At 36.9% G+C, this 25219-nt stretch overlaps 1 protein-coding gene and 2 non-coding genes across 3 annotated transcripts; 1 reads left to right on the forward strand and 2 right to left on the reverse strand.

Moving 5' to 3' along the window:
• Positions 1 to 1076: 1076 nt before the first annotated feature.
• On the reverse strand, positions 1077 to 1148 carry trnae-cuc. The gene has a single exon. It is a non-coding gene; the product is annotated as a tRNA-Glu (tRNA).
• Positions 1149 to 1655: 507 nt separating this feature from the next.
• Positions 1656 to 1727, forward strand: trnaw-cca. The gene has a single exon. It is a non-coding gene; the product is annotated as a tRNA-Trp (tRNA).
• A 725-nt stretch (positions 1728 to 2452) lies between these two features.
• ncf1 (neutrophil cytosolic factor 1) lies at positions 2453 to 23582 on the reverse strand. Its single transcript, XM_044141603.1, has 13 exons — positions 23460 to 23582; positions 23170 to 23235; positions 12917 to 12997; positions 12698 to 12778; positions 12534 to 12609; positions 8634 to 8799; positions 8452 to 8510; positions 7981 to 8103; positions 6042 to 6149; positions 5844 to 5961; positions 5363 to 5470; positions 3176 to 3336; positions 2453 to 3090 (listed from the first exon to the last, which is right to left on the reverse strand). The coding sequence occupies exons 1-13, from the start codon at positions 23493 to 23495 to the stop codon at positions 2927 to 2929; spliced, it is 1347 nt and encodes a 448-aa protein (XP_043997538.1). The 5' UTR covers positions 23496 to 23582; the 3' UTR covers positions 2453 to 2926.
• Between the last annotated feature and the right edge of the window lie 1637 nt (positions 23583 to 25219).

Consider the following 25219-nt stretch of genomic DNA (forward strand, 5'->3'; position numbering starts at 1 on the left):
AGGCAACTGTGCCTCGCTGTCCAGTAGCTCTCCAGTAGCTTGCCATTAACAGCATGAAAATGTTTGAATGAATGGGTGAATGTCTGAATGTACTGTGAAGCCTTCCTTCATTGTGCATGTTTTCTTATTTTATTGTAAATAAACTCCTTTAAATCTTTTTTTTCTGTGTCCTGCACTGATTCTGTATGTGGATCAGGAAAATCCATGACAACATGACAGAAGTCCACAGAAGACTTCCAATAAGAGGTGACATCCAGATTAAAGGATTTTTAAGATTGAGTCCAGCAACTCTATCAAACTCAGCTAACTTAATCTTGTCCTCGGCTGTGGAGTGATGCAGATGTTTGCAGCAGGAAGCACCTGGTTTTGAACATCTGCTGGAGTCTTTGTGAAGATTGTCTCTCCCACTATCCACATCTACATTTTCTTTGAAAGAAAAATGCTAAGGATTCGGATTCTGAACACCACACTGTGAGAGGAAATGCATTTAATTAAGGATAAATTCCAGTCATGTATCGGCTATGTTTTTGTAGCTTACCTTAGGTTCAGCCAATTAAATTTAAATTACAAAATATTTATGCTTCTGCACATGAATGCAAATAGTGGACTGAAAATAGAGGTGACAGTCTTGCAAATTTATACCATAAGTACATTTTTACCAATATACCCAATTTTATTTTATTTTGAAGGGATTCAGCAATCACTTCACATCCGGCTTATTCTAAATCCCCCTGCTTGTTGGTCTTCCATGAACATGGATGAGGATGGAGATACACAGGAGAATTATCTGTCTTCTCACATTTGGCATGTCTGTTACTGGTCCACACATGCTTTTGCTTGAATAAATTCCCTCAAAACTGTTAATGTTTTGGGATTCCTAAAACGAGATTTAAATAGCAGTTTCTGATGTAGCTGTGGACCATTCATCAGCAGTTGCATAGCTTTTGTTTGACGGTGAGTGAAATTAAGCATATAATGCTTAATGACAAAAAAAAACTAAAACAGTTGACGCAAATACATAAATATTGAGTTCAAAAAGTCAAATTCTTAGCTTACATTCAAGTTGTGAAAATAAGTTCCCTGACCGGGAATCGAACCCGGGCCGCGGCGGTGAGAGCGCCGAATCCTAACCACTAGACCACCAGGGACTGCAATACGCCGACTCGGAAATAACCATATCTGAAGAAATATTTTCAGATCTGAACGGTTTCTGATAGTTTATGCGATGACTGCCGTCTGTTCTGCTGAGTACAGATGTTTTCCTGGATGTCCTAAAATGTACACTGGAGGACGGTTACGTGTTAAGCTAACCATTCATTGGCTGCGCATGTACTCACGACCAAAAGTACCTGTTTTTTTTTTTCCGTTTAAAAAAAAGTAACCCCAGTAGGCATTTGTTGTTACTTGTCTTATTGAATTATTGAATATTATTATTCAATAATACTCGGACAGTTAGAATTCAGCTTTCTTTAGATGACTAGTTTCTTTGACTTGCGAATGCTGACAGTTTTAAGTTGTCTAAATCAGCGAATGTCGAATATTATTTTCCAGCGTTTCAAATAGAGACGGAGCAATGTACACAATCAAAACGACGTTGCAGAAACCACAAGATCTGCTTTCCTTCATATACAGATGTCTGAAAAGACTGTGGACAGGACCTCGTGGCGCAACGGTAGCGCGTCTGACTCCAGATCAGAAGGTTGCGTGTTCAAATCACGTCGGGGTCAATGTTTTTCTTCTGATCTGTTTCTCTTTTAATATTTTGAAAAACATTAAATAAATTATTATACAATGATAAATATTACATTAGTATATTTTATTATAAATGTTGGAAAACCAAGCACAACATATTAGGCATAAGACACTATATAACTTTCTTAAAAATTTCATTAAATTCAAAAATACCTTATCTCTAAGGGAAATGAAATGTTGCCGTTACTTATATCATCCAAGTACGTATATTAAATGCAGTGAATCTTGAGTTTCCAAAAGTAAAAGTTTTTTACTGTCCAAAAGTAAAAAAGTAATGGCAAATATTCTTCTAGCTGGATTAGCATCCAATACCAGAGGGACTAATGGTCCAAGCATGAAATTCCTTAGCCAAAAAATAAAAAAAATGATAAAAGTCTAAAAACAGAAAAAAATGAGAACTAACATAACAGAGCAACTTCAACATGTGTTTTTTTTTTTTGACCAGCAGCAATTCTAGAATTCTAGAATTATTTTCCCTATCCTCTTGCCAATTTAAGTTTTAAACCACAAAAAAGAAACCAAAACCACGACAAGATCTTTTAAGTTTTTAAGCAAAAGTTTTTTTTCTGTTTATAATAAAGATTCTGCAATAAATTACGATATGTCATTCTTAATGCCAACATTCATTTCGCATTTGGAAAATAAAGAAAACTGAAGAACTGAACACAAATTTTCCCCCATTTTACACTCTACAATGTTACTTTGTTTCATTGTTTCAGAAATTTATTGAGCAAATAAATAAAAGCAGAGCTTACAAAAACACAAGATCAAGTAACATTTACTGGCCCATGTATTTTCTTAGCTTGTTTTTTTAGCCTTGAAAGTAAAAAAAAAATGGAGTTAAACACTGAGTTTGTTTCTGTGCCAAAATGAAAGTAGGCCTAATTAACTCATGCAATCTAAAAGTATATTTGGGCCACTTAAAATTAGAATGAGGTCTGTGGGATGCAGAACTAAATATACAAGTTTTGGGTAAGAAAAAAAATAAAACACCACAGTGTAATCAGTGTGAAGCTATAGTTTCTCTAAAAGTTTGCCTATGAAAACATGTTTGCTAGAAGCTACAAAATGAAAAGTCCAAAACATCAGAAGTGCTGTGATGAGAAGCAAACAGTTCACCACATCTTGACTTAAAGCACTGAAAAGAAAGATCTCCTCCCTGATAATCCTGGTGCTAGCTGGAAGAGCTGGAGCTCGACTTATGAATACTCATTTTCTTGCGAGTGCTGTCGGTGCAGCGCTCCAGGATGAGCTCTGGGCTGGGCCGCGGTGGGATGACTGGAGCTTCCTTCTTCAGCTCACTCTCTGAACTGGATTCAGACACTTCGGGAATGTTGTCTGTTGAATGAATACAGAAGACGGAGATTATGTGGAGCCATTCAGATCGAACCAGCTGCAAATATCAAAACTTGTTCTTTATTACCCTCATTCTTCCTCTCCTTCAGTGGCACCTTCCCAGAGTTCTGCTTTGGAGGGGTGACACCTTTCTGCTGCAAGTAACGCCGACTGTTCCTGCGATAGGCGTCCTGACTTAGCTTCTGCCGGGACTTGCTGTGGATGCTTTTGGCATTTCTGATGGTGGACCTAAAATAGATACAGAAGATAGGAGGTAGGTCTAGATCAGGGGTGGCGAACCTGCGTCTCTCAAGCCGCAAACAGCTCTTCGACGCAGTACCGTTGTACCACTTTTTCGACTGGCTGTTTTTGATCCAAAAATGAATTTCGAGTGTCTTTTATGAGTAATCAAAGGTAACAGAAGCCTATACTAACGGGCCATCATTTCAAATCTCAAAAAAGAGGTGTTGCTACCTTCAATGAGTGTGAGTGCTGACAAAAGCAGTGTAACGTGCTGCGCAGGATGTCAAATTTTAAGCTAGCCCTACAAGAGGCGGAGAGACTTTAGGTCAGGGGTGTCAATAGTGTCCTCATAGGACACTATCCTGCAGTCTTTAGATGTGCCACAGCTACAAAACACTGGAATGAAATGGTTTAATTACCTCCTCCTTGTATAGATAATTTATCCAGAGCCTTGTTAATAACCTACTTATTCTATTCAGGTGTGGTGCAGCAGAGCCACATCTAAAAGTAGCAGGCAAGTGGCCCTCCAGGATTGGAGTTTGACACCTGTGCTTTAGGTGATAGAAGGACTTGAATCATTTAGGAATAAAATCTGTTTCCATTATAAAAGCTTTCCTCAACATCCATCCATCAATTTTCTGTTCACCCTTGTCTCTTAGTGGGGCCGGGAGGGTTGCTGGTGCGTATCTCCAGCTACATTCCGGGTGAGAGGCGGGTTGCACACTGGACAGGTCGCTTTCCTCAACAGGTCTCTGTATTTCTGTCGGTTGCATTATTGCGCTGTTTCCAATAAAGCTCAGAGAATTGTGGCACAGAGGTGGGAGTGAAGCAGAGCAAGCTGGTGTTGCACAAGTAATAAGATAGAAGCAAACATATCAGAGTATGCGCAGCAGGTTCTGGTGCCATATAGGGGAAAAACTAAGTCTGATCAGATGAACACAATCAATGCTGTTCATCACGGTGATGCTCAGAGTGGCAGATTCATGGATTTGAGATAATTCGTAATTTTTTTACTGCAGGAAAAAAGCAGAACAAAAGTGAGAAAAATCAGTAAGAAACAGACTCCTATGAGAGATTAAATTAATAACGATATTTATTATGGTATGTCAGACCTACTGTGTTCAATCTTTAAGTAGGGTTTAAACTACTGAGCAGGGGTGAATCCAGGAATTTTTTTAAAGAGGGCTAAAACGGGGGTAGCGATGTACTTGGGTTGCTACACCAAAAATAATTGTTAAACTACAGTATAAAATATGCAAATAGTAGAGGTCACCACAATTCCCTCAAATAGGTACAAATCTGAGCCATGCGAGTAAATTGTCCTACATGTTTCAAAAATGTTCTGCATCAGACACTTCCACACCCGCCACTTTGGCAGACCGAGCTCAAAAGTTTTCTGTGTCTGTGAATAAATTTTTACTACATTTAAACAAATCTAATCATTGTCTTGTTTTCACTGATCCATCTGAAAGAGTTGCTTTGAGTAGCTAAAACAGAGTACAAACCAAATCTAGACACTTGGAAAAAAAAGTGAACACTGTCAGGTGTCCCACTAAAGCATTAGGGACTAAGGAAAAAGCTGTTTCAACTAGAAACATGCTACAAAGCCAATCTTGAAATTGTTGTGTGGCTCTTTACAGTGATGATGAGCTTCATTTGGCTCTTAATGCTGAACTGGTTCACCACCCCTGATCTAGATTATTTGATTTCAGGCAAAGACTAATTATTGCAAACATTTAACCATGCACTTAGATATATAGCGAGTAAGTACTAAAACTTGAGTAGATTTATTGCAGTCTAATGGATGAAAAAGTTGTGTGTGGAGAAGTGTAAAAGGAAAGCCACTTCCCTTTATTCAGAAGTTGCATAAGAAAAGCCACAGATGACAACAGACAAATTATGAACAAACATTCCTCTTCCTGTTTTAATGAGTTGCAGCTTCATTAATTTATTTCTCAGAATGGATTTCAAAGAAATTATTCTAATCTTACGCCATGAAGTTCAGCTTACACACACATGTCCATCTGCATACCTGCGAGGTGGAGGTCTCTGTCCTCGTAGGCTTGTCCTGTGTGTTTCATTTTTCTTGTCAGACGTCTGCAGGAACATGGAAGGGTAATGACCAGTCTCTTCTCCTTTTCTGGCAAATAAACAACAAAAAAGTTATTTTAAAATGGGTAAACAAACTAAAAACATTTTATGCAAGAATCTCTCCCCACACAAATGCTGGTATACATTAACTGTCTTTTCCTAAGGAGTAGAAGTATGGTATTTAAAAAGCATCTGCAGCTAATTATATGAAGCTAAAAGATGTTTGATATACAAATCAGCAACATCCTGACTGGTTTATTGCAGAAACCATGCCTAATGTTGAAAGGAAAACTTCAAAACTATCTCAAAAAGTTTCTTAGCACACCAATAGAGAGAAAATGTTGAGGTCTGGACTAAAACTGAATGAAAAACCTAATAGACAACGAGAACAGTTTACAAAAAAATGCTTGCTCAGATTTTACCTGATGACCCACCACCCATCCAGCAGCTTGTGAATGACCTCCACACTGTCTCCCACCTCCAGAGAAATCTCATCCTCCTCCTCTGCCTGGTATGCTTGGATGATGACATGTAGTTCTCCTGTAGAGATGAACATCTATCAGCAAACAAGCACTCTGAATGTCCACCATGCAGTTTGTGGCTGTTCGTACATCTCTCACCTTCATAGTCCGGTTCAGGTTCCTCTGCCTCCTCCGGTCCATCAAGGGGTTCCAGGTAGGAAGCAGGGACCCAGCCTCGTTTGGATTCACACTGGCAGAACCACCAACCTGAAACCAACAGCAGCAACTTCATAACAACCCAAAACCACCTTACAAGTAACACTTCATTGACATGAAGTTGCAAATATATTCTTTGCAACCTGTAAATGAGGTAAAAGAACAAAAACATCATGTTAATTTAAGCACATTTACTGCTGTTAATCTTATTAAAAACTTGCTTGGATTAGTTTATAATGGTGAAGTTTAAGGAGTTAAAAAGTCTATTTTTGTAAAATTTGTTCTTTGAAGAAGCTGAGAACATATCAGTGAATGTCATGTGTTTACATATTGTAACAGATGAAAATTAGGGCAGAAGAGCTCAAGAAAATGTACTACTCTTTTAAAATTAAATAAAATAAGTTGATAGGAGAACAGCATTCAGATGACTGACTCAAGAAAAGTGGAACTGAAGTAAAGTTCTGAGAAGGAACTTAAAAGGTTTCTTTGAACCTGCCCTTTTAGTTTATATGCAATCTCATCTTTTTCAGTCTACAAGAAAATATTTTGTCCTTTTGCATTTAGAAAGAGCATTATTTAATAATCAGTCATCTATTAATTCAGCAGAATTATCTCATACTGAATTTTCTTTAAGCCAATGTTTAATTTGATTTGAGCATTTTCATTGAGGGAAGAATCCACTGATAAGAAATATGTATTTTAAAAGGGGATTAGGTAAGTCATTTTTAAGACCACTTTAATTTAAATTTAAGATCTACGGGTCAGGATCTACTAAAAATCTAAGTAACCATAATGACCTTATTTAATATTTGATTATGTTAAATAAGTTATTTTGGCAAAATAACGTGGTGTTTTTGTTTTGGCTGAAAAAAGGCAATTTTCATGACAAAGCTTAATAAATATACACGTGTTTATCACAGAAAACACGTGAAAATCTGAGTCTTAAATCCTCAGATTTAAGACTTTCCCCCATGAAATCCTATAAACACAAAAATGGAAGCAGTAGTTGATACAGTATAATAGCTGTTAATACTCTGTGTAACCGTCTCTTGCCAATATTACCTTACCTGGAGTGCGCATAAAAGAGTGTGCACTCTTTTATGCGCACTCTTTTAAACTGTGCATAAAAGAGTGCGCAGTTTTCACACTAAAACTTGGCGTACAAAAAAATTTAGAAACGTGCGGTGTACACAAAAAAATCGAATGCATAAAGCCATGTGTAAGCACGTGGCTATGCACCTTTCCTTTATAAATCATAAATTTGCGGGAAATAGAGCACAGCTGCTCGTCAGCCCTGTCACCACCCTTAAATACATATCTAAATTAGTATAAATATCCGAAAATCTGCCATCATGGCAACGTCCTTGTTTGTAGAAGTATAAATATTTATAATAATAATAATCCTATATTTTATGTAAAATGTGCTTTCAGGACACAAGGTCACCTCACGAAAATAAAAATGATACATTTTAAAGAAAAAAAAAATCCAATCTGTTTTCTTTTTTTAAAATTGAGAATGAAATTACCCCACAGATGCGCTCCGCCTCATAAAGATGCGTTACATGTTTATGAGACAAAAACTGAGGAAAAGTACTATTTACATTCAAGTGAAGTTTTCACATCTTTTTATTTTTATTTTCTTTTTTCGTCTGCGTGTTATGTTATTGTCTTAGGATGAATGCGGTTCAGTTTCATCGTTTATGTTTAAACAGTAAAATATTAAAATCCTGGGGAAAAAAAACATTGGATTTGATGCTTCTTAGTCTAATTAACTGAGTGTCATCAGATTTCAGTGTATTTAGATGAATTTTGACATTTAGTAGTTTGATATTTGATATTATATAGAGTTGATCCTACTCAAACACTTTGATGCTTCTCTCACCATTCTGATTTTTCTCCACGATTTCCACAAAGTCTCCAGTGTAGAGGTTGAGCTCATGTTTCGACGTCTTTTCAAAGTCTGCAATGACTCTATAGGTGTCCAGGATGATGGGTCCAGAAATTTCTGCAGGGTGAAAGATTATGGTTCCCCTAGTTAGTTGGCTTACACTTGCAAAATCTGACTAACTTGAGAGACCAAAAAACATCTAGTTCCATGTGTTTTTTTATTTTATTATTATTGTCTTTCCAACTAAATGGCCTATTTCATTAAACCAAAAAACTGTTGTCATCAAGAGATTGGTCATAAATTAGTCAGTTTGTTTTCATGTGGTTTGACTTCAGACGTGCAAAAATGCTCAGATTCACCCTTTAAAAATAATTGAGACTTTTCTGTCAGTAATAAAAGTGAATAAAAGTTGTAATTCAGAAACTTTCTAAGGATTTTTGTTAAAGCAGTTGAATCAAAACCTACCTGATGCAGTGGCTCTGGTGAGCTCCCTGGACTCCACAAATGTGTCATTTCTTTTCATTCTGTAGGAAGAGTACTCTGTTTTTATGGGGTTTTTTTCCCCGAAATTAAAAAAGAACAACAACAACAACAACAAAAAAACATTTTATGGTGCTGATGTGTGTCTGTGAGTGATTTAAACTAACGTGTTTGGTGCAGGTGGGTTTTCGTCCTCGGGTCGGACCTTGAAGAAGGAGGACAGATGTTTGCAGCGGGAGATGTGAGCCGGCAAGTTGATGAGAGACTCACAATACTCGGCTAAGGTGATCTTCCGGATTTCTCTGGACTTCTGGCTTTCCACCCATCGTGGGGCTGAGGTGACAAACAGACCACTCTGGTGAGGTTTAGTTGTCCAGTTGTAGTTGAACATATTAACAATATTCCTCAAGGAAATACTGGAATGGAGTTGCACTTTAAGCCAGACAAGGAATCTGGAGAAATTTCGGGCACGCTAGATTCATAAGACAGACCTGCATTAAGATTTGTCATATTTGCCTCTTTGCAAGAAGTTCAGGGGCATCCAAGTTAAAATGTGGCATATGTTCAGATAATTCAATGTTGTAAATATTTCTTAGAAAATTTGAAGCCTTTCCCAACCCAAAGCGATTTGGGTTGTGATAGGAGGGTATGGACATAGTGACATAGCTTCTTCAGTGACATAGCACCTTTCCACTTCTGTGATGACCGCTTTAATGAGGAAACTTCAGAGATTGCTTTAAGTGAACACACGTTTGCTGGAAAAATGAGATAAAATAAGACCTGAAACTATGCTTTTCAAGACCAGAATCTTGCAAAAGCCTGAACAGCATTTTCTATTAGCCAACAAATTCTATTTAATTCTAAAAAAAAGGGCTGTTGCAACAAAAGAAACAAAGAGCTATTTGAAACATTACTCTCCAGCTGCTTTAGGTTCTGAGTGATGAAAAGTTAGCAGCAAGCTGCAGTTTGCACCAGGGTTGAATTTTCTTTCTGCTTCTTCTTTTCCTTTCTGCAACCACAAGTTTGGTAACATTTCTCAACGGGAATGTGTAAAGGTTTAGTTCTGTTTTTTTAAACCAGAAAATGTCCTGAATGTTTAAACAGGAACTCAAAACCAAGAAAAGAGTGATAACCTGCACGTTTCTAGACGTGCAGGTTATCACTGCAACTACAAACACTGAAACTACAACACCTGAAACATGGGAAATGCTCACAAATACTGAATGGAAATACAGTCTGCATATTTTCTGTTATGCTCAGCAGTTAATTTCACTTCTCTTATTTATTTTTTGTTCTATCTGCAGTAAAAAAGATAGGAGATGGGAGGAAGGTTACAGTTTAACTACAACAGCATGATATTTATTTTCTATCAAATTCAGTATCATCCCTGCATTTAATTCTTTTTAATTTCTTTTTGTCTTTAAATTAAAATGTATCAAAAGAAGAAATATGTTTTCTAAAGAGAGCAGCAATACAGGAGTAGCTTTCTGCATATGGTTGTCGTCTTGACAACCATATGCAGAAAGCTACTATACTATACTCTGCTTTTACTCTATTTTAACAGTGCAATAAATCTTGTACATGTAACATTTAACTTCTAATTTTCTTTCTAATACATACAAATGTTGCCTTTAATATTCATTATCAATCTAATTCTGACTCTGGTTCTGAGCCTTTGCAATAGACTCAGAATGACGTTAAACTGCTTCAGTAAAATGCAATAAAAGTGGGATTTAAACATGTTGACGAGACATTTTGACCTACTCTAAATCTTAATAGCTCATATAATTGGGTCCCCTATTCGCTTTTCTTGTCATTTAAGAAGATTAGATGCAGCAATCACGCATTTTGCTCATAACTGCAAATATGGTCAGAGCTCTTGATAATTATGGAATACATAAACAGAAAATTTTATATTTTGAGGCAATTGACAGCTTTGCTCTCCTTATTGGAGAGAAACACAACAAGATAGAAGAAGAAAGGAGCCAAAGATATGCATTTCTGAGTAGATAATGACATAAATCCGTTTTCACTATGTCCCAAATAATTTTTAGGACAGTTAGGATGCAAATGGAAAACAGAAGTACTGAGCTATGCCATTATAGTTGCCTGCAGCCATAAAGAGCTTCCTGTATGAAATAGATCAGTTCACCAAACATCAGAGGCATCAGTGTTCAGTCTGAATCAAATATAACAAGTATTACTAAAAAATCACACCCAGATGTTCATTTAACTTGTATCCTTTTTGGAAATCATAAGAAAGAAGTCTGGATTCACAAGATTTGCTGGGTGATGGTCTCGTTTCTAATTCTATAGTTCTATAGAATAGTTAATTTTAAAACTATTCTATTTGTAAGGATTTGAGTTTTTCTGTGTCAGTTGAATTTCGGTGTTGTCCTGTCTACCCTTGATTGATCTCAGCTGTGTCTAGTTCCCTTGATTACTCCCTGTGTATTTACACCCACCGGTTGTGGGTGGGTATACACCAACAACAAGTGTATACCTGTTCTCTGTCGGGCCCTTGTCTAATCTGTCTTGCTGTCTAGTTGTTGAGTCAAGACAGTTGTCTGCCGTCAGATGTCTAGTGTGACCAGTTGCTACCAGTTTTTGAGCCTTAGCCTTCTTGCTCAATCTGTGCTGTCTGGATTTTGGATTTTTGGATTTCGGGTATTGCCCTGCAACAGACTGGTGACCTGTTCAAAATGTACCCTGTCTCTCGCCTGGAACGTTAGTTGGAGATAGGCACCAGCACCCCTCCCGATTCCTCTAGGGACAAGGGTGTAAGAAGATGGATGGATGGATATTTCAGACATCATTAAATGAGTCTGCCTCATACCGATTCACATGACACTATTTCAGTTTAGTTCTAATGCCGAATAAATTTTGAATAATACATTTGAAACTCTTTTAGTTCAACATTTTCATCAAAGGTGAGGATTATTAATGAGGATAACTGCAGCAAAATGGAGGGATGGGCATTTATCATAATATTTCTCTTTATCGTGAAAAATGTATCTCTGGCAATGGTAAATTCCAATTCATGTTTGAACCCAAAAATGAACAATATTGTCATGTTTTTTAATATTGACAGTATTTTCCTATGCTGTCCATTTGCCAACTTTATGGATTATGTTCTGTTTTCATTTTTATATTGTAAATTTTGTGTAAATTTACATGCTTCATCTCACTTTTGTCACTTTGTTGCTTGTATGCAAGAATTTTCCCTCAGAGGATATAAAGGTCTATTCTATTCTAAATTAGTCATTAATCAAAGTAGACATTTTTTAATACAAATGGCCTTGTTCTGAGAAGATTATATGAGTCTCTATGAGTCATCTTAAACAGAATGACTGTTGATTAGAAACAGAGGAACTCATGAAGGACTCATCCGTAGGAGGTTAACAAACACGGTTATTGAAGTAAAAACAAAAAAAGAAAAAAATGGGAAGAAAAACTCTAAAATTTCAGAAATAAATAAAAATCACCGGCTGTTCATTTCTAAGATAAACAGGCCCTTTAAATGATACTAAATTTTATTTATTTATTTGTATGGTGACTTTGATCAGTTGTTAAATATAGCCAGCTGCAGAGGGTGAAAATAAAATATTTCACATTCCTTCAGAAGAAAAAGTTCACTTCTACTGGCCCCTAAAACAAAATCAAGACTGAAACCAAACCGTCCAGAATATATTGAAGATATATGAGGTATTCAGTTTATTGTAACACCCTGACCTCAGAAAAGTGCAGCTTTATACATGAACAACTCATGTAGGAACTAAAACTCCCTTGAGCTATATTCTGCATTATTTTCCCTCATTTCTGGGTGAATTTAAACATTAGTTGCAGCTCATCTAGTTCATCTCAGTTGTGCATGAAAGAAAAAGGGAAGTGAATTCAGCCACATGTTTGTTAATCGCAGGTGCTTCCTGGAGGAGGATTGCAGAATACGAGGGGGTTTTACATACAGCAAACTTATTTTGATATTCTCCAATAGTAGAAGACATATAATTTATAATAAGTATAATTAACAACTTTAAATGTTTAAACTATGTTTTGTTGTTTTTTACCTGGCAGCGATGGGATTACTCTGTCCCTCTTATCTATTTGTCCAGCTTCAATGGGAAACATTTCCTTCAGAGATTTCTGCAAGGGAAAACCAAAGGGAACATTCAGAAGCTGTGCATGTTTTAAATTTGGGAGAGCTTTAGCAACAAACGTCAGGGGAACTGACATGAAAAGTGTGGATCTCAGGATATGTCCTGTAGATCAGCTTCTCTGACTCATCACTCCATTTCACCATCAGCCTGTATACCTGCATGACATTTAAACACATAAAAAATGAATGCCTTAAAAAAATGTTTGCTGAAGACTAACATTTTTTTCCTTAAACCCTGACTTCAAGATTTAATAAAGTCTTTTTTGGCACATTTTGTGTTTTAGATTGACTCACGTAGTGCTGACTTGGAAAGAATCGTTTCTCGAAGCCAAGCAGCTCCACATGCCTGACGTAGATCTCCTCCATGCTGAAGGGCTGAAAAGTTGAAGTCAAAAGAGTTGCAGGAACTTTGCTTAAATAGTCTGTGTGTCGTCAACACACCACAAGAAATCACTTCCTCTTTGTCTGTGTTTGGGCGTGGCATAACTTAATATCCCACAGAAAGAAAAAAAAATCAATTTACTGGCCAGTTAGAGACCAACAAGACATGCACACATTCATTCCTAGGGGAAATTAAGCATAGCAACTCAATCTAATGGTTGTTTTGGACAGCCATTAGAGGCAGCCAGAGAATGTACCAAAGAAAAAATCTGTACATATCACAGATCACAGGCAGAAGACCCAAACCCAATACAAACACTCCAGGCTGGGATTTAAACGTAGGACCTTCTTGATGTAAGGCAACAATGTTACCAACTAACTTCATTTTGCTTTTTCAAGTAAAAAAAAAAAAAAAAAGCTGATAAAAATGCTAACTTTATCATGATGACTAACATTAAGTCTATTCAGTAAGTTAACTCCTACAGGCATGGATGATATATGAGCCTGACTAATCATTGATGTCTAGACTTTTGGCCTCCAAGTCACTAAAACTGGATCTTTTAAATACCAGATCTCTCTGTGCTAAAGCTCTATTAATTAATGATTTCATCACTGAGCATAATATCGATGTTGTGTTTCTGACATAAATATGGTTGAATGACAATAATGAAGCAATCGTACTAATTGAATCTGCGCCTCATAACTACAATTTCTGAAGTGAGAGTTGAAAACATAAAAAAGGAGGAGGTGTAGCTTCAATATTTAAGAATACCATAAATAGTAATAAAATATCTTCGGGTCACTTCACCTCTTTTGAGTATTGTGGAATTGAGGTTAAAGGCCACAAACAAACTTTGACAGTAACTCTATACTCCAACATTTGTGGAAAATTTCTTTATTGACTTGAATGAGCTTCTATCTCTCATATGTATTGATTATGATTGTTTAGTAATTGTCGGTGATTTCAACATTCATGTTGACAACTCCCAAGACAGAGGGGCAAAAAAGTTCTCTAATATTTTAGAGACTTTTGGTCTAACACAACATGTCAAACAAGCAACACACACTCAAGGACACATCAGTAAGGGTGTGAATATTTCCAATGTCTCTATAACTGATGTTGCCTTGTCGGATCTCTTTGCTGTTATCTTTGAAAGTTCTTTATCTTTTAACCCACTTGGACAAACAGCAACCATCACAAAACGTTCTCTCACAGAAAACACAGCACAAACATTTAATCAAATCTATTCTTCCTCACCCTTAAGCTGTAATGACATAGATAAGATGGTTAATGATTTCCAGTCTAAAGTTTCAGATATTATTGATTCCATTGCCCCAATTAAAATGAAGGTTGTGTCTGGTAAGAAGAAATCTCCATGGAGAAATGCACAGTTAGATCTGCAAGACAACTCTGTCGTAGGGCTGAACGAAAATGGCGTAAAACTCAACTTCACGTTCATTATGACATCTATAAAGAAACACTACATTACTATCATTTAACACTCAAAAATGCAAGACAGGCCTTCTTTGCAGATGTCATAAACAAAATCATTAACAATGCTCAAGTTTTATTTGCAACAGTTGACAGGCTCACAAACCCTCCTATGACGTTACCACCTGAATTTCAATCCAAAGCCGCCTGCAACCAGTTTTCCAGCTTCTTTTCAGAGAAAATTTTTAAAAATCATAAGATTAATCTGCACATCCACTCTAAAGCCAGTACCATTGCTGTGCCCAACCAAAACAAATACAGGAAAAATGATCCAATTTCAACTACTTAATCATAAAACCCTAGAGGAAATTATAAGTCAACTCAGCTCCAGTTCCTGCTGTCTGGATGTTCTACCCTCACATTTCTTTAAGAAAGTCCTGCCTGTTGTTGCTATTGATCTGATCCAAATAGTAACTCATTCCTCTCATCAGGTGTTTACCCCAGGCTTTGAAATCGGCAGTAATCAAACCACTGATAAAAAAGAACAATGTAGACAAATCACTACTGCAGAATTACAGGCCGATCTCCAACCTCCCATTTATCAGCAAAGTTATTGAAAAAGTTGTGTGTAAACAGTTAAATAGCTTCCTAATGATAACCAACTAACCAACTGCAGACCACAGCACAGAGACTGCCCTCGTAAAAGTGTTCAATGATATCCATATAAATACGGACTGTGGGAGAACCACAGTTCTGGTTCTGTTGGACCTCAGTGCAGCTTTTGACACTGTTGACCATGATATATTACTGAATCAACTGGAGAGTTGGGTCGGACTCTCCGGTCCAGTGCTTAACTGGTTTGAATCTTACATAAAGAACAGGGATTTCTTTGTTTCAATTGGAAACTTCTCATCAAAGAGGTCAAAGATCACATGTGGGGTACCCCAAGGTTCAATCCTAGGACACCTTTTACTCATTATTTATATGCTCCCACTAGCTCAGGTTATAACAGGAAATAATATTAGCTACCATAACTATGCAGATGACACACAGCTCTACATTATGATGTCACCAGGGCACTCTGAACCCATCCAATCACTGAACAGATGCTTAGAACAGAAAAATGTGTGGATGTGCCAAAACGTTCTCCAGCTGAACAGAAACAAAACTGAGGTTATTTTTGGACCTAAAGAGGAACGATCTAGAGTCAGTGCACACCTTCAGTTATTACAACTAAAAACTAGCGATCAGGCCCGAAACCAGGGAGTAGTGATGGACTCTGACCTGAAAATCCAGAGCCACATAAAGACAGTAACAAAGTAGGCCTTTTATCACCCGAAGAACATTTCCAGGATTAAAGGACTAATGTCTCAGGCAGATCTAAAGAAACTCATCCATGCATTTATCTTCAGTCGCATTGATTATTGCAACAGCGTCTTCACAGCTCTGTCCAACAAATCAATCATCCAGCTGCAGCTGATCCAGAATGCTACTGCTCACGTTCTCACTAAAACCAAGAAGATAGAGCACATAATACCAGTTTTCAAGTCCCTACAATGGCTCCCTGTGGCTCAAAGAATAGACTTTAAAATACTGTTGTTAGTTTATAAATCACTGAATGGTTTGGCACCACAATACATTAAAGATCTGCTGCTGTTGTATCAACCTTACAGACCTCTCAGGTCTTCTGGTTCTGGTCTGCTCTGCATCCCCAGAACCAGAACCAAACGAGGAGAAGCAGAATTCAGCCTCTATGCACCACAAATTTGGAACAAACTTCCAGAAAACTGTAAAACAGCTGAAAACTGACTTCTTTTAAATCTTGACTAAAAACCCACTTGTTTAGAGTTGTATTTGAAACGTAATCAATTACAAATTTATTGATGGCACCAGACTTAATGTTGTGTTTTGATTGTTGATTCTATGTTGCATTGTGTTTCTGTGTTTGATATGATGTAAAGCACTTTGAAATGCCTTGCTGCTGAAATGTGCTATACAAATAAAATTTTATTTGATTTTTGTGTATTTTTTCTTCATTTTCCCAATCAGTGATCATTTCTGTACTTAAGGATTCACCTAAATATGTCAGAATAACATCACAGCCACAACCTATCAATATTTAAAGGGAGATTTGCAAGGCTTCGACTGGCATTTGAAGCGATGTTACAAGGTTCAACAAATACAGACGTTTACAGAAAATGGGCTACAGCTGTCACAATTTCATCATTAATCCATTCCTGAACCAAATGTAATCTTTTCAAATTAAAGTACATTTTTCGCTAACTGGTACTTCTCACCCCTCCTTTCAGGTTAAACTTCTTCAGACAAAAAGAAAAACTCAAAAACAATCAGGAATGCCTCACAACATTACATTTTTTTTCAATAAACATTTGGTGCTGGAGTAGCTTTTGTTTTCTGTTTTTATGTTTTTTAGCAATAATGCAAAGAATGCTGCAAGTGGGGGATTTTCCAATTGAAGTTGTCATTTGTCAGGAAGCCTTTAACACATTTCTTTCACAGCGTCCTCTTGTTGTGTGTGCCACTTGTGTGGGCTTTGAACTAAACTTGTGTTTTCCACAATTTCTGCAACAGAAAGAGGAACAAACCCATATATATTTAAATATATAAATATATATATATATATATATATATATATATATATATATATATATATATATATATATATATATATATTAAATTTTATATATTAAAATCAGTTGCGACCATGTTAATCTACCAATGTATGAATTACCTCATATTAAGCTCCTTACTTGTTGTATTTACACAATGAATTTGTATTTTTAGGAATAATATGCAGTAGACTGCAAACATTAAAATATGGACTGGATTTCCTGAAATTTATATAGACCTATTAATTCTTTTTTCTTGTTACAGCCACAAATTTGCTGATACTTTATTTGAAGGGGTGTGCATAATACTTACACGGAACTATCATAAACATGACATAGCATGTGTCATGAACATGAAGAAGACTGTTATCATTAAATGTCATTCGGTAAATAATGACACTTTTCATATAAAGCATATAAAGTTGACATTGTTTAAAATATATTTGTTATGATAGCTTGTCATTAACAAAGAATCATCATCTGTCGTAAATAGGTTTTTACAGGCATTAATGATCAAACTTAGTTATGAATCTTTGTGTTTTATTACATTACCCTATGAATGTGGTAATGTAATAACACACACACACACACACATACACACACACGCACACACACACACGCACACACACAGGCCTCACGAGGCCATTACATTGTGTCATTAATATTTTCCCTTACACATTGGAAAACATTGGACTTTAAAAAAATATCTATTGAGCACCAGATACAGACTTGGAGTCCATGGGTGGTTCTAGACGGGAGCTGATTCAAGTGGCTCTTTGGTTCCCTTACATATTAAATGATGAAATATTGGCCTGTTTTTATTTCATTCTTTTTAAGTTACCCCCATGAAAAAATACTGACTACATCACTGCCCCCATGGTAAATTTGGTCTAGAACCAGTCTCTGAACCTATTTTTTTGTATAAGTATTGTGCCATTAATCTTTTAAAAAAAACAACAACACAATTTTCACAGAACTTACTTTTGGCTGTCTGAAGACATACATTTAAAATATTAAGTTTGTCATGAAGTTGGGGTGTGGTGGTGAGGCAAGATGCTGTAGACCCAGGTAAAATGAATAGTGGTGGAGTTTAATGATGAAATAGTCCAAGTTAACAGACATACAGGTGATCTGCAAAGTTATATCAAAGTTGATATTATTCAAAATTTCTTCTTTATGACAACTTGTCATTAACCTACACTCATTGGTGGAGTCTAAGTTGCCACTCACTGGTGAAGATGAAGTCAGCCAGCCCTGACCCGGTCCCCAGAGTATTTTTGGCTGTAAGTTTATCCCCACATTTTTATTTACATTTTGAAAAACTTTGAATGCCAGAGTGCAATGGCGTTCGGTTGACATTTTGAAAGAAAATTTGTGTACTTGACGCCCATACACAGGCACCCCCATTAGAAAGAAATAAACACATGCAGTACAACACTTTCATTCTATTGGCCAAGAGGTTACCAACAATGTTCTCAAACTTCTTAATGCTTTTGCTTACGTTTTTATTTTTAAAGCAGGACTTCATGTTTTTCTTCTCAAAACTTGTAATGCTTGTACTCAAGACTTCTCCTCGCACTCAGACATAAGCTGTGTCCAAATTCAGGGTCTGCATCCTTCGAAGGACAGATTTGTAGGCTGATTATGTCATAGCGTGGCGACAAGGCCTGTCCGAATTCGCAGACTCCTTCACATGTGGCCTGCAAATACGTTCTCCTTTTACCCAGATTTGAAGGATGGGTCCAGTGTATCCTTCATGGCCCTCCATATGCCATAATTAATTGCGGGTCCAAACTGGGCATTCAGGCAGAGCCACAATAGCAGTGAAGAGTGGCAAATTATTTGGTTATATTACACTTTAAATGACACAATGTGATTTTGTACAAGGTTTTTAGGTGAGAATGTAAGTGTGTAAGTCTCAAATATCTGCTTGGTTCACCAAAACATAACCTGCTCTGACATTTTCGGACATCTCTGCGCCTGCTGCGTTAACAGCCAGAGGCCCCGCCAGCTGGCGGCTGGCCAGGCGATTCAGGTTCGGTATACCAGAGGAGAACGCCTCACTCCTGGCACATTGTTTTAAAAACTCTTGCTCCCCAATGAGTGGAATTAAACACCTATATTATTCAGACAGGTAATATCTAGTTATAAAATGTTTGGTTTGCTAAAGTATTTAATGTATTCCTGAGCAAATCGGTTTGATTGATTAAAGTAAAGCCTTCAAACATACTAGTTTTATTTAACTGTAATGGCTTATCCGAGATTTGGAGAATGTTATATAGAACTATGGAACAGCATATATACGTATCTATCTATCTATCTATCTATCTATCTATCTATCTATCTATCTATCTATCTATCTATCTATCTATCTATCTATCTATCTATCTATCTATCTATCTATCTATCTATCTATCTATCTATCTATCTATCTATCTATCTATCTATCTATCTATCTATCTATCTATCTATCTATTCATCTATCTATCTATCTATCTATCTATCTATCTATCTATCTATCTATCTATCTATCTATCTATCTATCTATCTATCTATCTATCTATCTATCTATCTATCTATCTATCTATCTATCTATCTATCTATCTATCTATCTATCTATCTATCTATCTATCTATCTATCTATCTATCTATCTATCTATCTATATAAATATGATAATAAGGGGCAAGATTGATACATTTTATGTTTATACATACCAAAATTAGCCTGTATGATCCAGGGTGAAGTTTAAGTGATTGAAGGATTAGTTTTAGGATCATTTAAAAGCAGTTGTTCGTTACAGCCTTATTACATTTGTTTTAGTCAATATCAAGAAATACAGAGTGTCCACTAGATGGGGCCAAATTCCCGTCTTTTACATCGTTGACAAGACAGCGTTAAGCAGGGATCCAAATGTCTTAAAATTTTGCTAGATATGGCAAAATTTCCAATGGTTAATCTTATGTTCTCTTATTTATCCTAAAAAAATAATTTGTATTTGCAGAGACAGTTGGTAAAACTAGAACTTGTGAAATTTTTGTGACAACAAAAGGTTTTCAGCCACACAAGACAGTAAAATATATCTATCTATCTATCTATCTATATATATATATATATATATATATATATATATATATATATATATATATATATATATATATATATAGATAGATAGATAGATAGATAGATAGATAGATAGATAGATAGATGTAGGGGCTGCACAGTGGCGCAGTTGGTAGAGCTGTTGCCTTGCAGCAAGACGGTCCTGGGTTCGATTCCCGGCCGGGGATCTTTCTGCATGGAGTTTGCATGTTCTCCCTGTGCATGCGTGGGTTCTCTCCGGGTACTCCGGCTTCCTCCCACAGTCCAAAAAAAACATGACTGTCAGGTTAATTGGTCTCTCTAAATTCTCCCTAAATTCTCTGAGTGTGTTGTTTGTCTTGTATGTCTTTGTGTTGCCCTGCGACAGACTGGCGACCTGTCCAGGGTGTACCCCGCCTCTCGCCTGGGACGCAGCTGGAGATAGGCACCAGCAACCCTCCCAACCCCATTTAGGGAAGAAGGGTGTAAAGAAAATGGATGGATGGATATATATATATATATATATATATGGATTGTTGTATGCTACTTATGATACCTGCTCATGTTGTAATTTTTCTCTTGCTCTTCAGTATGTTCATGCTTGATTTATTTTTTTTATATTTTGTATAATTCCATCCTTTTATCGGTAGGTTAACCTACATGCCTTGTTTGCCTGTCACTTTGTTGTAGTTACACCAGAATTTTCTCACAGTAGGATAATACAGGATTGTTCTATTTTTTCATAAGGAAAACATTCATAGCTTCTGTCAGACTGCCCCAGGGCAGCTCTGGCTACTATCCAGTAGCTTGCCACCATCAACGTGTGAGTGTGTGAGTGAATGGGTGAATGACTGAAGTGTGAAGCCCTGTGGGGTTCTCAGGACTTGATAAGGCGCTATACAAGTACAAAGCCATTACCAGAAAATTACCATAGAAACTAACTTAGTACTCCTCTTTGTTTTTCATTTCAGCTTGATAAGCTGGTCAAATATTTAATAGGGAACACCTGTTTGATGACATGCTCAATATGAAGAGAAAACAAACATCTCCGTTGTTGAGTATTTTGACCTCTGTTGCTGGATTCTGTTTACTGACCACTACAGAAAGCACGCTGGTCATCAGGTGATTAAATAGGTTTACTGAAGAATTATGTCAACGGTGCAAATAAATCGAAGCAGTTTCTGAAAATACAGAAATAATAAATGAAGGTTAAAAATTACTATTGCAGGGGCGTGCTGTGGTGGTATAGGGGATAGCGCAACCCACATTTGGAGGGCTTTAGTCGTCGACGCGGCCGTCGCGGGTTTGATTCCCGGACGCGGCCGACAATTGCCACATGTCTTCCCCCTCCTCTGTCAGCCTGCTGTCATATAAGGGACACTAGAGCCCACAAAAAGATCCCCTGGTGGGAAAAAAAAAATACTATTGCAAAAAATGGAACTATAACAATTCATCAAGTAAAAAAACATCAGCATTAATTCCCTCTGGGGTAAGTGCTGTTTAAATTTAAATGATGCAAAACTCGGTCTAACTGGTCAAAGCTCAAAACTAATGGTTAAATGCTAGATAGTTTTAATAAAAATCAAACACATTAAGAATAAAACAGACATTAACAAGCTATAGAAATATACCAGCAGCTAAACAACTCTGTCAGTAGTGATAATTAGCATCTAATTACGGTATTCATGTCACATGACTAATACTACTAATCACATCATCAATGACTGTGGCACCCGTCTCAACAGTACGGTTGCCCTGCACTAAAAAAAATACCTCTTTGGATGAACATGAAAAAATCATGGAAAGGTTTTTCACCTGATTACTTTGCTTTATTTCAGCACCATGTAATTCTGTTACTCCTATTTAAAGCAAGTGTGTTAGGTCAACTTAATTTATTAAGGTTATTCCCATGTAAAGCAATTGTGTTGGCTCAACTTATGTTATGATGGTTATTCTATGGTTGATTCTAAATCAAACGTGTTGGCTCAACTTAATATATTGTTATTCTAATTTTAAAAAAATGAGTTGGCTCAAATTAATTTATTATGATTATTCTAATTTAAACCAAATGTGTTGGCTCAACTTAATATTTCATGGTTATTCTAATTTAAACCTTAATTTATTATGGTTAATATATTAATGCATTAATATATTAATATATTAACTATATATATTAATATATTAATATATTTTAAGACAGGACTGGGCAAAAGGGTGGAAAGAACACTCAACAATAAGCCAAGGTACAAAAGAACTGTATTTTCAAAATTGTTGTCCATTCTCTTTTACATGTGCATGTGATCTTGTATGATGTCCCGTGATTTCCCAAAATCTTGCATGAACTCCGGTGACATCCCGTGATCTCACTCATCGTCTTCAGCAAAAGATCAGTCTGACTATTATGAATCATGTTATCTCAACATAATTAAATTTCATAAACGTTAAGTTGTTGAATTTCTTGTTTATCCAACATGATTGCATCACGTTTTTGTTTGAAACATGAAATTATTTAGTTAAAAGTACATGATATTCTTTTGTTAATGTGAGCCTGGGATTCAGGAAGGCTGTTAAAAGTTAAAGCACCTCTGGAAAAATAGCAGCATTTCTGCAAAAGCTTTGTGGAAGGATGTCTTTTAGTTTAATGTATTTCCTTCTCTCGTTTTTGTTCAGTTCCGAGCAGATTTGTGTGTTGTTATAAATGGACGAGGTCCTAGAACAGAAACCATATCCTTCAAATGTCTGTGTGTGTGTGGGCGTGTGCGTGCGTGTGTGTGTGTGTGTATGGGAGAGCAACTGGAGAGGTGATGTGTGTATGTCCATATGTCAGTGCAGATGAGACACTTGGAGGGGGCGGGAGGGTTGAAGTGTGCCTCTGCCGGGGGAACTGATTCTTGGCTGTGGCAGTTTGTACTGTAACTCACACACATGTAGCAGTGTGTTGTCATGAAGGTGAGGCCATGTCATGTCTGCAGGTTAAATCTGGGTCAATAACACCTCTGTTTTTTCCACTAGAGAACACACTCACCTGCTTATCACTGCAATGGCTCATACAATCATGTTGCAGCAGTGTGGCGTTGAATCCTGTTTGTCCCTTTGGAAAAAAAAATAAAAACATGAGAGTTAGAAGGTACAACACAACAGTAGCTTTTTATTTTACTACTTTATGTGGAGAAAAATGCAGTTATGTTCTGCTTAGGGGTGGTTTATTAGATTAAATTTTGACATCACATAACAATAAAGCCAAACAATACCTGCTCCTGCAATTTCTATTAAAATGTTCTGTTAATAGAAGAAGTAACTAATCCAATTACTTACTTCAGATGAGAGTAAATCCAGTACATCTGTTTGCATAAGAATAACAAAAGCTTTCTACCTCAGTGAAGTTAAAGATTATCAATATTGACATAGGGTTATTCAGTATCACTTTGGCAATTAAATGTTTTCTTCATATTGTGCAGCTCCGGGCCAACAATGACTTTCACCATCTCTAGGTAACCATGACAACAGCGTCAGTTCGTGGGGTCCTATTTAGGTCCTGCAAAAACAATTTAGCTGACCCTTTCCCGTGTTTTGTTTTGGTCATTATTATTACACTTATTGTTGAGATGTGTGTGGTAGGTGTGTCTATCAGACATTTATAGCAATACGGAATAAATCGCGTCCCGTATTGGTTCAATACGGGAGGAGACAACAACAACCACCTGTCATTTTAGGCTAGCCTGAATATTTACAACTCTCTTGTTGATACACTGACATTCCTTACATATTGTCTTTCAACAACTTTGAAAAGCTTTTCTTCATCTCTCCCAACATCTTTATTTTCCCCCCTCTTCCATTTTCTGTTTTGTGCCCCGGAGTTTTTTCTGCGCCCCATCTTTAGCTTCTTGTTGTCGAGGCATTACAACGCTGCTCAAGCTACCTGCAGGGGAGAGCGGCTAGCAGGAGAGAGGGGCGCGTAATCAGTGCTGTTCCTCTGTTATTGATCATTTCATACACAAACAGCTGTTAAGTAAATAAAATGCTGACTAGAAAAAAAAATCCCCACATCGTTTTTGCGCCCCCTCTAGTGCAGCGCCCCTATGCGTTGCATACACTGCATAGCCACCTTTTCCGCCACTGATTGTGATCTGAAATGCATATGGAAAGTATATGGGACGTGTTTGGACTGCTGGATCACGTGCGGAAATTTACACATGTACTGTAAATCTGTAATGTACAGTTGCATTGTGGGATTTTTACCGGCTGGAGGCGAACCTTCACAGGCTAGAGGGTGGGCCAACAATGACTTTCACCGTGTAAGTACTTTTAAAAAATATATTATATTGCAGTTTTGTGTGCAAAAATATATTTTATGTGGTTATATTGAGCTTGTTTGCTAAAGATAACTTTGGTTATTTCTCAGCTAACACAAGTGTGCAACACAAGTGCTTTTGGTTCACCTAGAATACTTAGATGGCTATAATCTGGTCTTTTTGCGGAAATTGTTTGAGGGTGGGATGTCTCAACTGTTATATATTTTTTTCTCTCTCTCGCTCATGTCAACATTAACGTGTTAACGCACGCGATTAACCAAAACATTTTAATGCGTTAATATTACATAACACAGATCAATCGAATCATCTATTTTGACATCAGACGATCAGAGCCTCTCTCCCACAGAGTGGTATCTAGTTCACAGCAACACATTACACACAGGGAGCTACGAACAGCAAAATACTTTTTCTACGACTACAGAAAAAGTATTTTACAACAAGAGTTGAAACAGTTCAACTCTTGTTGAAACTGTTCAACAAGAGCTGAACAGTTTCAACTTTCTTCTGTTGGGTCTTCAGCAAACGTTGTGCACATCAAGTTTACTAGCTCGCAGTTTCAAGTGCACGAATTACACTGGTCTTTGCTGGCTGGATGAGGACAATGTAGTGTCGCTTCATCACAGGAAATGAATATAGAGCAGTGGTGGGCACTCCTGGTCCTCGAGGGCCAATGTCCTGCAACTTAGATGTCTCTCTGGTCCATCACACCTGAATCTAATAGCTGAATCACCTCCAAAGTGCAGTCAGGTTCTCCAGAGTCCT

This window comes from Gambusia affinis, linkage group LG15 (assembly GCF_019740435.1).
Source record: "Gambusia affinis linkage group LG15, SWU_Gaff_1.0, whole genome shotgun sequence".
Classification (NCBI taxonomy): Eukaryota; Metazoa; Chordata; class Actinopteri; order Cyprinodontiformes; family Poeciliidae; genus Gambusia; species Gambusia affinis.

Excerpts from the sequence above, each read along its gene's own strand:
- ncf1 (XM_044141603.1), bottom strand. The coding sequence starts at position 23,495 with ATGCAAACAGATGTACTGGATTTACTCTCATCTGAA. Across the intron at positions 6,150-7,980 it reads CGTGGAGAAAAATCAGAATG|GTTGGTGGTTCTGCCAGTGT; the intron begins GTGAGAGAAGCA and ends TGTTGGTTTCAG. Across the intron at positions 3,337-5,362 it reads CAGAGACCTCCACCTCGCAG|GTCCACCATCAGAAATGCCA; the intron begins GTATGCAGATGG and ends TATCTATTTTAG.